General features: G+C 51.0%; 1 protein-coding gene across 1 annotated transcript in view; it reads right to left on the reverse strand.

Moving 5' to 3' along the window:
- LOXL2 (lysyl oxidase like 2) overlaps nucleotides 1-14,289 on the reverse strand; it is a 97,012-nt gene that overhangs the window by 33,674 nt on the left and 49,049 nt on the right. Inside the window, exons 4-6 of the mRNA XM_006140670.3 lie at nucleotides 7,947-8,158; nucleotides 5,104-5,326; nucleotides 721-904 (exon numbers count right to left, since the gene is read on the reverse strand). Of these exons, the coding sequence (XP_006140732.1) occupies nucleotides 721-904; nucleotides 5,104-5,326; nucleotides 7,947-8,158 (619 nt within the window). The remainder of the gene's footprint in view (nucleotides 1-720; nucleotides 905-5,103; nucleotides 5,327-7,946; nucleotides 8,159-14,289) is intronic.

Below are 14,289 nucleotides of genomic sequence, written 5' to 3' on the forward strand. Positions count from 1 at the left end.
CCCCTGGCTATGGGTGTGGTCACTTGGTCCATCAGCTACAGCCAGGACCAGGGACTGACCCTGACTGCTCTGTGCCTTGACACTGAATGTGGTACTTTTCCCTTTCTGCCAACTGGAGTTGACTGTGCCCAGCACGGCCGATGGTACATCATCCAATGGTCCTTTCAAGGTTGGCATCAAAAATGCCAAATGCCTCTTCTCCCGGAGTTTTGCAGGCCCTCGGAAACCTCTGGCTGCTCCGGGGTGCAATAACTCGGTCACACGGCATACGCCCATGATAAATGGAATGTTTATGTCATCAGACACTTGCTTATTCCTCAGAATGGGCAACCCGTGTACTGTAGGTCTCAGCAGAGCACAAACCAACACACTGGGCGATTAGCGAAGTGGATTGTGGGAATGTTCAAGAGGCAAGGAGACTGATAGCTCTCTGTGACCAGGGGAATGATTCACTGATCACTAATATGTCCTCTCACTTTGGGCACTTATTCCCTTCTCTGGGCCTCAGCTTCCACATCCATAAACTGGGGGCTCAGTGTTCTCTAAGACCCGTTGTTGCTCGGGTGGTGTGGAGAGGGGCATGGGGTTCTCTAACAGAGCAGCAGCTGCTGAAGAGAGGAGCAAGAAGAGCCTGAAGGACTCACGGCCATCTCTGGGGCTGGGCTTCGGGTGCCAGTCTCTCCTGGAAAGAGAGCCCCACCGATGCCTCCCATTCCTTACCTTGCCCCAGCCGGGAGCCAGCGACTGCTTCTTTGGCACTCCCAAAGCCCAGCTCTCTGCAGACCACGCTGGCTGACACCAGGTTCCATTTGTCGTCGCAGATGGTACCCCATTCACCATTCTTCAGCACCTCGACACGGCCTTCCCCGACATTGGCACCGCCTCTCAACCGCACCAGGGGCTGCTGGAGACACACAGTCCTGCTGAGTGCATAGGGTGACGTGTGCACAGTGGCGATCACTATCCACTCCCCTCCTTCCCCCCTGCCCTGTACCAAGCCAGGTACCCAATCTGGGAGCTGAAACTGCTTGGTTTGTTTGTACGGTTAGGGGTGAGTGGGGTGAGGCTCACTCTGAGGCAGATTCTCTTGATAGCCCTGGCATGGAGCTTTTGTCCTGGAGCACTGGGGAGCCCACAGGAGACCCCCAGCAGCTCATCCCCTCACCTGTGTTTGGCTCAAGGGTCCTACCATCAGCACTTCCTGCCACCTCTTTACTCCAGAGCCTCAAGCTTTAGAGCTACAGAAAGAAGCTCCCACCCTCCAAAGTATGCAGATTCCAAATGAAGCATAATTCGACCTTTGTTATAACCAAGTGCTGCAGTCAGTCCCTGCGGGGGGACCCCAGAGTATGAAGCAGATCACACTGCAGTGATTCCACTGTGCCCACCAATGAGAGGCCGGAGGGAGCTGGCGGAGAATGGGAAGACAGAGTTGGGAAGCGGGGCTTTACCAAGAAAGCCAGACCTAATATGGTCATGACTCAGAGAGCAGATGTCGGGGTGGGCAGCTGCCGCACACTGATGGCTGGGAGCATGCCCAGACGCTCCCTGATTCTGCTCCAAGTCCAAACTGGCCTGCTCTTCCAGAAATGCAGCCCCACTAGACATGCAGAGCGGGGGAGGGCTGCAGTATAAACACCCCTCTGCTCACTGACAGCTGGAAGGTTTCCTTTCATTTTGGAATCTGTTGAATTGTACAGGAGTAAGCCCCACCCTCTGCCAGTGCCTGACTGCAGTGGATCACGGTCTGTTTCAGTTTTTGTTTTATTTGCCAGAGGGCAAGGGTGCTCACTGGAGAGAGAGAGGAGGGGGAGAGGAAAAGTACGAAAGCACCACCCCTCTTGGGGGAGGTCATGCTGCAGTCCCTTCTCCTCCATCTCTCCTGCCTTTCAGGGTTTGGGGCACACGTGAACATGTGCCCAGCATGTTTTCCAAGCGTCCAAGTCTGGGCCGTGAACTGTGCACTTGGCCACGTGGAATCCAGCCACCTTAACCACTATGCCACCAACTGGCCCTTACAAGATGGGACCTAAGTCATCAACTCCATCTGTTTCCATACACTGGGCTGAATCAGTTTCTGAGCATGTGTGTGTGCATGCATGTATATGTTCATCAGTGTGCATGTCTCTGTGTGTGACTATATAAGCTAATCTCTGTGCCTGTGTGTGCATGTATGTGCTTATCTACATACATGCCTGTGTGTCTGAGAATGTGTGTGCAGGTATGTGCTAATCTGCGTGCATGTCTGTGTGCCTGTGGTCTGTGTGCATGTTCGCATGTATGTGCTCATTTGCATGTATGTTTGTGTGCATGCATATGTTCACCTGTGTGTATGCCTGTGTCCCAGTGTATGTAGGTGTACATGCATGTCACATCAGTGTGTCTATATGTATGCATCTGTGATTGTGTGTTTGTTTCTATGTGCTCTTGTGTGTGCATGCATGTGTGTATGCATGTGCTCATCAATGTGTATATCTGTGTGTCTCTGTGTGAGCATGTATATGCACACCTGTGTGCATACCTGTCTGCCCATGTATTTGCTCATCTGTGTGCATGTCTATGTTCCTGTGTGTGTCCATGCATATGCTCATCCATGTACATCTCTGTGTACCTGTGTGTGTAGATGCTAATTTGTGTGCATAGTTGTGTGCCAGTGTGACTGTGAACATGGATGTGCTCATCTGTGCACACATTGGTGTGCTTATATGTACAAATATATGCACACCTGCATACATTCTGTGTCTGTGCTCATTGGTGTGCATGTTTGTGTGCCTGTGTCTATATACTCATTTGCATGCATGTCTATCTGCCTGAGTATGAGCATGCATGTAAATATTCACCCATGTACATGTCTGTGTGCTTATGTGTGTGTACATATGCATGTCTGTGTCCATATTTGTCTGTATGCCCATGTTTATGTGCTTATCTGTGTACATGTCTGTGTGCTTATGTGTGAGTGTGCACTAATATGTTCAATTGTGTTCACATCTGTGTGTGAGTGTATGCACTCATCTCTGTGCATGTCTCTGTGTGTGCATGTCTGTGCTACCTTTGTGCCTGTCTGTGTGCATGTATGTATTCACCTGTGTGCATCTCTGTGTATGCATGTTTGTGCTCATCTGTGTGCATGCCTGTGTGTGTGTGTATATATGCTCATCTGTGTGCATAGGTGTGTACATGTATTTGCTCACCTGGTGTAAGCCTGTGTGCAGGTGTGTGTGTGCACATTTATGAGCGCACCTATGCACCTATAGGTATGTTTGGGTGCCTGTGTGTGTGTCTGCAGGTATGTGCTCATCCACATGCATGTCTGAGTGTCTGTGTGTGCATGCATGTATTCATCTGTGTAAATTCTGTGTGCATGTGTGTTTATGTGCTAATCTGTGTGAATTTCTATGTCCCTGTATGTGCACATCTGCATTCATTCTGTATGCCTCTCTGTATGTGCACATCTGTGTGCATATTTGTGTGCCTGTGTTTACATGCTTATCTTCATGTATGTCTCTGAGCCTGTGTGTGCGTGTACACATATGTGCTCCTCTGTGTGCATATTCATTTGCCTGTTTGTGTGTATGTGTATGTGCTCATTTGCATGAATATCTATATGCCTTCATGTGGGCATTTATATCTTCATCTATGCACATTTCTTTATATCTGTGTGCATATGCATGTATTTACTCATCTCACATATGTCTGTGTGTTCACACATGCATGTGATAATCTGTATGCATGTCTTTTCCTGTGTATGTGCTCATCTGTGTGTATGTATGTATGCCTGTGTGAATGTGTTTGCTCATTTATGTGTATATTTGTATGTATGCCTATTTGTGTGTGTATCTATGTGCTCATACATAGATACATGCCTATGTATGAGAATGTATGTGCTCATCTGTGAGCATGTCTGTGTGTCTGTGTGTACACATGTGCTCATCTATGTACATGTTTCGTGCCTGTGTGTGCATGCATGGTCTCACCTGTATATTTGTGTATGTATCTATGTGCTCATACATATGCCTATGTATGAGAATGTATGTGCTCATCTGTGAGCATGTCTGTGTGTCTGTGTGTACACATGTGCTCATCTATGTACATGTTTCGTGCCTGTGTGTGCATGCATGGTCTCACCTGTATGCATGTCTGTGTACATATATTTTCTCATCTGTGTGCATACTATGCCTGTGTGCATGTATTTGTTCATCTGTGTTCATCTCTGTGTTCATACATGTGCTCACCTGTGTCATGTTTTGTGCCTGTTTGTGTGTATGTGTATATGGTCATCTGTGTGTGCATGTATGTGCTCACCTATGTGCATGAGTGCTTGTGCATTTATGTGCTCATCTGCATGCATGTCTGTGTGCATTTGTGTACATGCATATATGTGCTCATCTGTGTATATCTCTCTGTGTGCATATATGTGCTCATTTGTGTCACATGTGTCTCTGTGTTTATACATGCTGATCTATTTTCATGTCTGTGTTCTTCTGTGTGTATGTGCTTATCATGTCTGGGTGTGTGCCTGTGTTTGTGTATGTGTATATACCCATCAGTGTGTATGTCTGTGTGTCTCTGTGTATGTGCATGTATGTACTCCTCTATTTGCATGCCTGTGTGCTTATGTGCCTGTGTTTATGTACCCCGGGCACATGAGCATACACCGGCCATGTGCTCAGGCCTACACTCGAACCCTGGTCAGCTGTGTGGAATTCACCTTCTTTGGCACAGTGCTTAATCACTGTGCTGCAGGGCTGGCCCTGCACTTGATTTTAAGTAGTTGTCTCACATTTCAAAGAGGTCTAGAATGCTTCTCTCTTTGGGGGATGATCCATGCTTTTCTCCATGGTGGCCCGTGCCTGACCACCCTTGTATTATCTGCTCATGCTGGGTCAGCAGACAGTGTGCACAGAGCCTGTGGCAGCTGATGGCCAGGTGCTCTCCTCTCCCAGGTATGTGCCTTCCAGAGGGACTCTGGTCTTCAAGAAAGCAGCAATGGAAATCTCAACTGGGGCTTGCCCTCTTTGCTGTCTCAGGGGGTCCCTGCCTGCTCTTTTAACACATCCCACCCTTGCCAGAAGCCAAACAGCCTCCCTCCCACCCTATCCTTACCTCTGGCTTGTAGGCTTTCCGGAATCTTGAGGGTCCATGAAGGCTGAAGACCTGGCCAGGCACACAGCTCACCACAGCAGGCAGCCCATTCTCACAGGTGATGTTCTTCGTGGGGCCCACTGACACTTGGGGGCCCAGCTTGCAGCTGGAGATGTGGGCCTCTGTGCCTGTGCAGTCCATGGAGAACGGCCAGTATCGTTGCTTCCTCCGGGAGGCAAACATTCTGCAGAGGGCAGGAGTGGGTGGGTGATCAGGGCATTGCAGCACCCAGACCTGCAACTAGGATGCATGCTTTGCTCCTGGGGCACAGCTCTATGTCACAGACGGGGGACCTGCCAGCACTCACTGAGGACCTGGCTTATGCAGGCTCCATGGTGAGTGCTGAGGCAGGACCCAAAGGGCAGCCATGGACTCCTGCCCTTAGGCAGCTTCTGTTCTGGTAGAGGAAGGACTTACTCAATGTAGTGATGAAATGAGAGTAAGGGGGCCCAGGGAAGGAAAGCCTGCCCTGCACCCAAGGGACTGGAGGTAGAGCTGGAGCATGAGTCACAGAGACTGCATGACTTCGAAGCCACCTTTCTCCTCCCTGACTTGAATGAAAGAGGCAGCATGAGTCAGTGCTCTCCAGGCGCAGAGAGCCTGTGGCTGGGTGCTGTGTTTGAGGCCTGGGTCTGCCATTCACTGGTTCTACCACCTTCCTCTGGCTTCCTCGCCTCCAAAACAGACCTCTATTTCCTAGTGTCGTTGTGAGGATGAAATGCCTGACAACAGTGCCTGGCGCACAGCAAGCACCCAGTAAACAGAAGCAGGCCTTATTATCATTCTGTTTGCTTGTTTTTTTGTTTTGTTTTGTTTTGTTTTGTTTTTGACATAGGGTGCATGCACTTGCTGGGGAGAAAGAGCTGGAAAGTGAGAAATCCCAAAATCCCCCTCCACACACAAGGGGGACGGCCACACCGCAGTCCCTTCTCCATTCTCTTCTGGGACTTTGGGCACCCTCACACATGCACCTGGCATGATTTTTAAGCTGCCGGGTCCAGGAACCAGACCATAGTCAGTCATGTGGGAATACAGCCACCTTAACCACGACACCATCTGCTAGCACATTTGGGTTTTTTTGTTTTTTGGGTTTTTTTTGGAGAGATTTTTGCTAAAGAGCATGTGCACTCGCCGTCAAGACAGAGAGAAACAGAAGACAGAAAGAGAGAAATCACGCTCCAGAGGGGATGGCCCACCCCAATCCCTTCTCCATTCTCCTTTTGGGATTTTGGGCGTGCATGCACACGCGCCTGGCATGAAGTTTAAGCTGCCAGGTCTGGGACTTGAACCACAGTTGACTACGTGTGAGTCCAGCGACGCAACTATTACATCAACTGCTGGTCCCCTGGCACAGCATTTTTCAGAGGAGACAGGAAGACCCCACTGCCAGCAACTCATCCACACCTGCCAGCCTGCCACGACACTACCTTCCTCTGGCTTCCTCGCCTCCAAAACAGACCTCTATTTCCTAGTGTCGTTGTGAGGATGAAATGCCTGACAACAGTGCCTGGCGCACAGCAAGCACCCAGTAAACAGAAGCAGGCCTTATTATCATTCTGTTTGCTTGTTTTTTTGTTTTGTTTTGTTTTGTTTTGTTTTTGACATAGGGTGCATGCACTTGCTGGGGAGAAAGAGCTGGAAAGTGAGAAATCCCAAAATCCCCCTCCACACACAAGGGGGACGGCCACACCGCAGTCCCTTCTCCATTCTCTTCTGGGACTTTGGGCACCCTCACACATGCACCTGGCATGATTTTTAAGCTGCCGGGTCCAGGAACCAGACCATAGTCAGTCATGTGGGAATACAGCCACCTTAACCACGACACCATCTGCTAGCACATTTGGGTTTTTTTGTTTTTTGGGTTTTTTTGGAGAGATTTTTGCTAAAGGGCGTGTGCACTCGCCGTCAAGACAGAGAGAAACAGAAGACAGAAAGAGAGAAATCACGCTCCAGAGGGGATGGCCCACCCCAATCCCTTCTCCATTCTCCTCTTGGGATTTTGGGCGTGCATGCACACGCGCCTGGCATGAAGTTTAAGCTGCCAGGTCTGGGACTTGAACCACAGTTGACTACGTGTGAGTCCAGCGACGCAACTATTACATCAACTGCTGGTCCCCTGGCACAGCATTTTTCAGAGGAGACAGGAAGACCCCACTGCCAGCAACTCATCCACACCTGCCAGCCTGCCAGGACACTGAAATCCTCCTGCTGGATGGCCCACAGACGCTAAGTCCTGGCACTCTCTACTTCTTGTGCCCTGGGAGATAGTGACCTCGGCTGTACTAACAGCAGTGTCAGATGTAGCTGGGATTGTTTGAAGAGGACTGAATTGAGCATTTTCTCAGTTACTTAACAGTTGCTGCAGTTTGTATGTTTCTCAGGGTCATTGTCTGCAAAGGGCATGTCAACATGTCTTCAAGTTGGCATTGCCCTGCTCTGCCAGTGAGTATTGCCCTGGTTCAGCCTGTGTGGCCACAGGGACCAGCTGTTACCACGAGAGGTGAGATTCTCTAGGATGGGAGCATCCCGCCCTCCTCTTCTGCTGTAGCTCTTCCCTCACTCGGCCCTAGTCATTCGTCTCCCATGAGTATGTGACTTCCTCGAGCATGAGGCCAGCACGTGCAGTCCTCAAACACAGAGCCTGGCCCATCATGGGAGCGCCAGGAGGGCTTGCTGGAGGGATGCCAGCTTGCTGGGCCATGACTGGCAGCAGGAAGCCCACTACTGCCAGGGCTGACCCTTGAGAAGGTGTGGGGGGCGGGGGAGGCACAAGCCCAGGATGCCAATTGCTTGCCGCAACTTACTTGTACACCTTGGTGTTGTACGTCTTTTCCCCAGGGAAGCCAAACATGCCACAGACCACGCGGGAATTCTTGGCTGTCCAATGCTTGTCACAGATCTGTTTCCAGGACTTGCCCTCCTTGACTTCCACGTAGCCTTCTGTCACGGGGGTGTGCTTGCGGAAGGCAGAGAGGATGGCTCGGATCCGGATGTCCTCCACCTGGATGTTCAGGTTCTGGGGAGAAGGAGGCACGAGGAGAGAGGTCACACCTAGTCAGTCATGGATATGGCTGCTGTCATGGGAGAGAGTGGGGGAGTGGGGGCCCCTGGAGCCTGCAGAGAAGACTTGGAGGACCCGGGAGCTTCGCTCACCATCTACTGCAGACCCCAGCTCTTCCCCCATGGCTCTCAAAAGACAGTATGAGAATGTGCTTTGACTTTTCATGTAAAATCATTTAGATGTTGCATTTGACTTCAAAGCGGGTACTCTTCCCCCATGGCTCTCAAAAGACAGCATGAGAATGTGCTTTGACTTTTCATGTAAAAATAATTTAGATGTTGCATTTGACTTCAAAGCGGGTGTGCACGTGCCCATGCAGTGTGCACATCCTTCACAAACCTTTCAGTTAAACTAGTTTCAAGTGGATGAGCCCCAGATACCCTGACACCTGTTTGCATACCCCAGGGTCAGGTGTCCCTTTGTTCAGAAATCCCTGGGGAAGCCCTAGAGAAGGGCCAGAGCTTGAGAAGGGAGGCAGAGGCTCCCAGAATTGAGTCTATTTTGTGGAGAGACCCACAGCTCCAGACCAGGGAGGGCGTCCTATGGACCAAGGAGGCGGAAATGGGACAGTTTTTTTTGACTGTGACAAGGAAAGGTAAGATCTGGAACACTGTGAGTCTCTGGGAAGGCCCCTCCTCACACCCATCCTGCCCATCTTTCTCTGGCACTGAGAGAAAGGAGCTGCCGTCTGGGTTGGGAAGGATTTCTTGGCAGGACCCTTCAGGAGGCAGTGAAGAAAGTGGTAGGGTGGGGGCAGAGGTGTCCACCTCCTGGCCACATGGCTCTGCTCAAAAGACAGCATGAGAAATGTGCTTTGACTTTCATGTAAAAATCATTTAGATGTTGCATTTGACTTCAAAGCGGGTGTGCACGTGCCCATGCAGTGTGCACATCCTTCACAAACCTTTCAGTTAAACTAGTTTCAAGTGGATGAGCCCCAGATACCCTGACACCTGTTTGCATACCCCAGGGTCAGGTGTCCCTTTGTTCAGAAATCCCTGGGGAAGCCCTAGAGAAGGGCCAGAGCTTGAGAAGGGAGGCAGAGGCTCCCAGAATTGAGTCTATTTTGTGGAGAGACCCACAGCTCCAGACCAGGGAGGGCGTCCTATGGACCAAGGAGGCGGAAATGGGACAGTTTTTTTTGACTGTGACAAGGAAAGGTAAGATCTGGAACACTGTGAGTCTCTGGGAAGGCCCCTCCTCACACCCATCCTGCCCATCTTTCTCTGGCACTGAGAGAAAGGAGCTGCCGTCTGGGTTGGGAAGGATTTCTTGGCAGGACCCTTCAGGAGGCAGTGAAGAAAGTGGTAGGGTGGGGGCAGAGGTGTCCACCTCCTGGCCACATGGCTCTGCTCCTCCCTCCACACTGAACCGGAGGGTCCTGAGTCCCAGCGATTTGGCAGAAGGAAGGGAGCCCCGAGAGGTCACGTGGGATGAGAATAGGGCCTTGGCTCCCTGAATTGCAGTGACACTTTTTCTGCTTTCCCAAGGCATGCCACATCTGGATTTTCCCACTCTCTCATGAGTCCTCACTAGCTCCTGCAATGGCCCCTCACAGGGTCCCTGCTTCCATCCATGTATTCAGGGCTGCCCCCCTGAGAGCTCTTTCTAAAACACAAAGCTACCTTGTCCCTTGAACGGGCTCCTCTCAGTGGCTCTGTGAGATGCCCTCAGTCCTGCACAGCTGGTTACACCTGTGCCCTCCGTCCCCTCGCAGTCCCCAGATGGCATCCTCAGACACCGTGAATTGCCACATAGAGTAGTGACAGTACGGACCCTGCACTAAATGCTTTATGTGCATTCTCTGACTTAATCCTCACACAGTAGGACAAGGTAGATTGTAGCTATGTTCATACCCGTTTTACAGACAAGAAAGGCAGTTTCCTTTCTCAGTTTCCTCCCCAGGACCACCCTGAGGTACAGCGTGAGGCACACTCTCAGCTGGGCTGAGATGGGAGAGGGGCTGCTCAGAGCTGTGTGAGAAGACAGGAACCCAGTGTCCCGGTACCCTCAGCCCGGTCTGCCAGGATGCAAATGAACCACATGGCTAAATGGAACAATCATTTGGGGGCTCAGAGATTCACGTTTCCTCGCCACTGGCTTCGTGGTCCAAAGCCATGCCTCGCTTCCCTAACCCTGCAAGGTGGTGGAAACTATGTGGGCCTGGAGTGATGCACTCGGCCCTGTGCCTGTCCACGCAGGGCGGAAGGAAAGCCGCCAACGGCAGGCTTATGTTTTCCAGCCTGGATCTTGGCTCCTTTACAGCCTTCCTCATTCAGGCCACAGGACCCGTGCCACCAAGACACGTGGACAGGGACAAGCCAAGAAAGGGCCTGAGGTCTAACCCAGCCCATGAGCCAGCCCCTGCCACCTCTCTTTCCTCCAGAGGCAGGGCTGGAAGTAGGATGTAATGCCCAACGCCCAAGGGAAAGTTACTGCTGCAGCCTCAGCCCCGGCTTCACAGACGGCGGGCGGGGCTGACCTCATTCAGTTCACAGATCCTCTCCCTGCTGTGAGCAGCCGTGTGGGCTCACTGAAGGGGAGACGTGACCCACAGCACCCATTAGGCAGGCCCGAGCTGGGAGCTCAGCTGACCCCAGCGGGAAGGGCCACATTGGCCACGGGGCCTGAGGCCAGCACACACTAAGCCAACTGGCCCCTGCTGCCCTGATACAGGACAGGCCCCCTCAACAGGATGGGAATGGGGAGGCAAGCCAGGATGTGGGCCATGAGGCCTGCGCTTCCACCAACCCACTGCATATCCAGGTGTGCGAGTCTGTGTGTGGTGTGCATGGATGTGTGTGGTGTGTGTATGGTGGTATGTGAGTGACGGCCTATGTGTGTGTATGATGGTGTGTGTGTATCGGTGTGTGTGTGTATGCACACATGGTGGTATGTGCATTTCTCTGTCATGTGAGACCCTATATGTATCTGTGTGTGTGCCTTTTTTTAATGCCAGAGGGCATGCATGCGTGCATGTGCACATGAGAGACAGAGAGAAAGCGTTGGCCTGGTCACTCTGCAACCCCTTTTCCTCTAATTCTCCATCCCTTTAGGATCCTGCATATACATGCATGTGCCTGGTTTGTGAGCTGCCAGAGCCCGGATTTGAACCTGGTGTTTAACCACTGTGCTACATGGCTAGCCCTTGTATGTCTTTGGAAGCATGCATGTGTGTTCTTGTGTGTGTGTGTGTGTGTGTGTGTGTGTGCACAGCAGGGGCTGTATGTGTGTCTATGGGTCATATAGGCCTCTGCATATGAGTCTGTGTGTCCTTGGTGGTGTGTGTCTGTGTGTCATGCAGGTTTCTGTGTATGGAGTGTGCGTCTGTGGGAGCGTGTCTGTGTTGTGGAGGGAAAATCAATAGAGACCCGATCCTCCAGCACCTTAAGAAGACAGGACGGGCTTTGTACTCGTTCCTTCAAATGGAACGTCTTCTCTTCTCTCCCTGTGGAACCAAACCCTTCCCAATTTTGTAAGGCTTGAATCTACCTCATTCATTCATTTCATAAAATACAGTCTCTGCTCTCCACAAACCTTGCCAGGCTTTTTCCTACGCCCCAAGCACACTGCCCTGTCTCTTTATTAATGAATGACTATGATGGCCATTATTCATCAGACTCATTAACAGCATGCGAGGTTCTGTGCATAACTTTACTTTCCCACACTCAGTTCCCATGACAACCTACAAGATAGCTCAGGTACATCCATTTGTAGGAAAAAGCCTGAGAAAACTTGGTGACATTTGGCAACTTATCCGAATCCACACTGCCAATAGTCAGTAGACAAGGATGAAAACTGAGATCTGGGGCCAGGTGGTGGCACAGCAGTAATGAACTGGACCCATGTGGAAAATGTCCTGGGTTCACATCCCAGGACCTCCTTGAGCACCCCAGAGCATGTGCACATGCCCATGATCTGGCCTGGTTGAGGCTGGATGGGATGGTCGTGTTGTAAAGACCCTGTTGAGATCTCTCTCTTTCTTTCCACGCCTCTGCCCTAAGAAATAAATAAATAAACTTAAAAAAAAATGAGTTCTGACTGTAAGCCTGAGCTTCAAGCTCTTAGCGACCACTGTCTCCGAGCAGCCCTCCCCTTCATGCCTGTATTTTACCAACTGTCGAGGGTCAGCCAAGCAGAGCAGGGCCTGGGACTCAGGCTTCTGGGTGGCCCCTTCAGGGCCTGTCTGGTGCTGTGCATCTTGAAGCCCGGTGCCCCTTCCCAAGGATCCATGAGTCAGATCCAGATGGGAGTGCTGAAAGCTGATGGATGGTGGACGTGAGGGAAGACGCGGGCTCCCAGCCACTCTTGTCCTCAGGCCAGCGGGAGCAGGCAGGGAAGCCCTCCGTGGCACACACTCAGCACTCACGCCAGCTCACCAGCTCCTATAGGCTGCCCGGAGCCCTCGGAGGAAACAGCACGTGTAACCTCCCTGCTGACTTCACGGCTGTGGAATCCTTCCCAGAGCCACAAGTGCTAGGATTTCTTTTTTCCCAGAAGCTCAGCCCCAAAAGAAAAGAGAAGGTTTGAAACATTAAAATATACACATTATTTTCTTCGGAAACCAAAGGCTCTCTAGACCTGCTCATTTAAAATTAGGCCTGGCCCTGTCACAGGACTGCATGATGGATGCTGCTGCTCAGCAGGCTGAGGGCACATGAGTGGCCTGGGTTCAAATCCTGGCCACCCTAGAGAGCCTCCCAGCTCCTTGGGAGGCTGAAGGAGGCCAACTGAGACACAGCAAGACCCTGTCTAAAAAAACACACCACTCCCTGCAAAATAAACAAATAAACAAAGAAATTAAATAAAAGCCCAGAAGCTGGTCAAGCATCTTGCATATCTTAAAATTCAAACTAAAACCCAAACGTGGTCCCTCCCACCAGAGACAGTAGTGTACCGAGCTTCCAAACAGCTTCCCCCCAAGAGAGTCACAGAAACTCCTGCACTTGTCCACTTAGAACGTGCCACATCTCCAGGGAAGGCCTGAGCCCCTGGGAATGGTTTGCACCCACTTCCAGGAGGTAGAAACAAGGTACAACAAGGCTAGGGCCATGCCCTGCTTTAGCCAGAGGTAGACGCTGGAAAGAAAAGCTGGGGAGGGAGTGTGAGGGCTTCTGCCTGTGTGACATTTAATATTTGCAACATCTGTTATGACTTATACATTCTAGAATGCGAGGGTCTGGGACTGTTGCCAGTGAGGAAGTCACCCGTTTGAAGGTCTAGCTGGAAACTGTATCAGGGAAAGACAGAGGAGGGGCAGAGCAAGCAGCTAGCCTACAAGAAGCTACTTTACAACTTGTCTAAAAGCTCAGCACTAGGCAAACTGCCTCTTGGGAGACATGCTTGCAAGGCCAGATCTTAATCCATTTATCTTTCTAGAAATCACCATGTAACTTCAGCCCAGGCCTTTCCTCCTGAGACGTCATCCCTGGGTTGGTGTGGGAGGCCCATGTTGGGAAACATACTTTCCAACATTTTAACTAGAACGAACAACTGATTAGTTCTACCCAACTGCTGCCTCCTCCTACCACTAACGAGTTCCTGCCTCTTGCTCTCATAGTCCTCTGCATTCTTCATTTGGCTACTTATAAACAAACAAAAAGTGACCTTCCATGGCCCTGAAGGGCAGTGGTTAAACACTATGCATTGGGAGCCAGATCTCAGATGGCTGACACTAGTTTGAATCCGCTTCCCAGAGGCTTGAAAACTATGCTGGGTGCACGTGTGTGTTTGCCCCGAATCCTGTTGGGATGGAAAAACGGAAGAAAAGGATCACAGCATGACCATGCTTCTGGGGCAATGGGGTGTGCGCTCTCTCTCTCTCTCTCTCTCTCTCTCTCTGGCAAGTGCACATGTCCTCTGTAATCTTACAGATTCAGATTCACTTACCCAATTGCCAGCTTGGCACCTTCCTTAGCACCTCAAACCAAGCATGTCCAAGAGGCCCTCAATACTTTATTTTACTGAGTGAGGCTCCCACCTACCCGGCTTTGCAGATTAAAGGCCCACCGTGTCTTTTGCACCCCTTTCTTTCTCATGCCTATAGCCCACGCAGCCTCAGCAATACCTTTTCTGCCCTCTCATCA

Source organism: Tupaia chinensis, unplaced genomic scaffold, assembly GCF_000334495.1.
Source record: "Tupaia chinensis unplaced genomic scaffold, TupChi_1.0 Scaffold000039_1, whole genome shotgun sequence".
Lineage (NCBI taxonomy): Eukaryota > Metazoa > Chordata > Mammalia > Scandentia > Tupaiidae > Tupaia > Tupaia belangeri.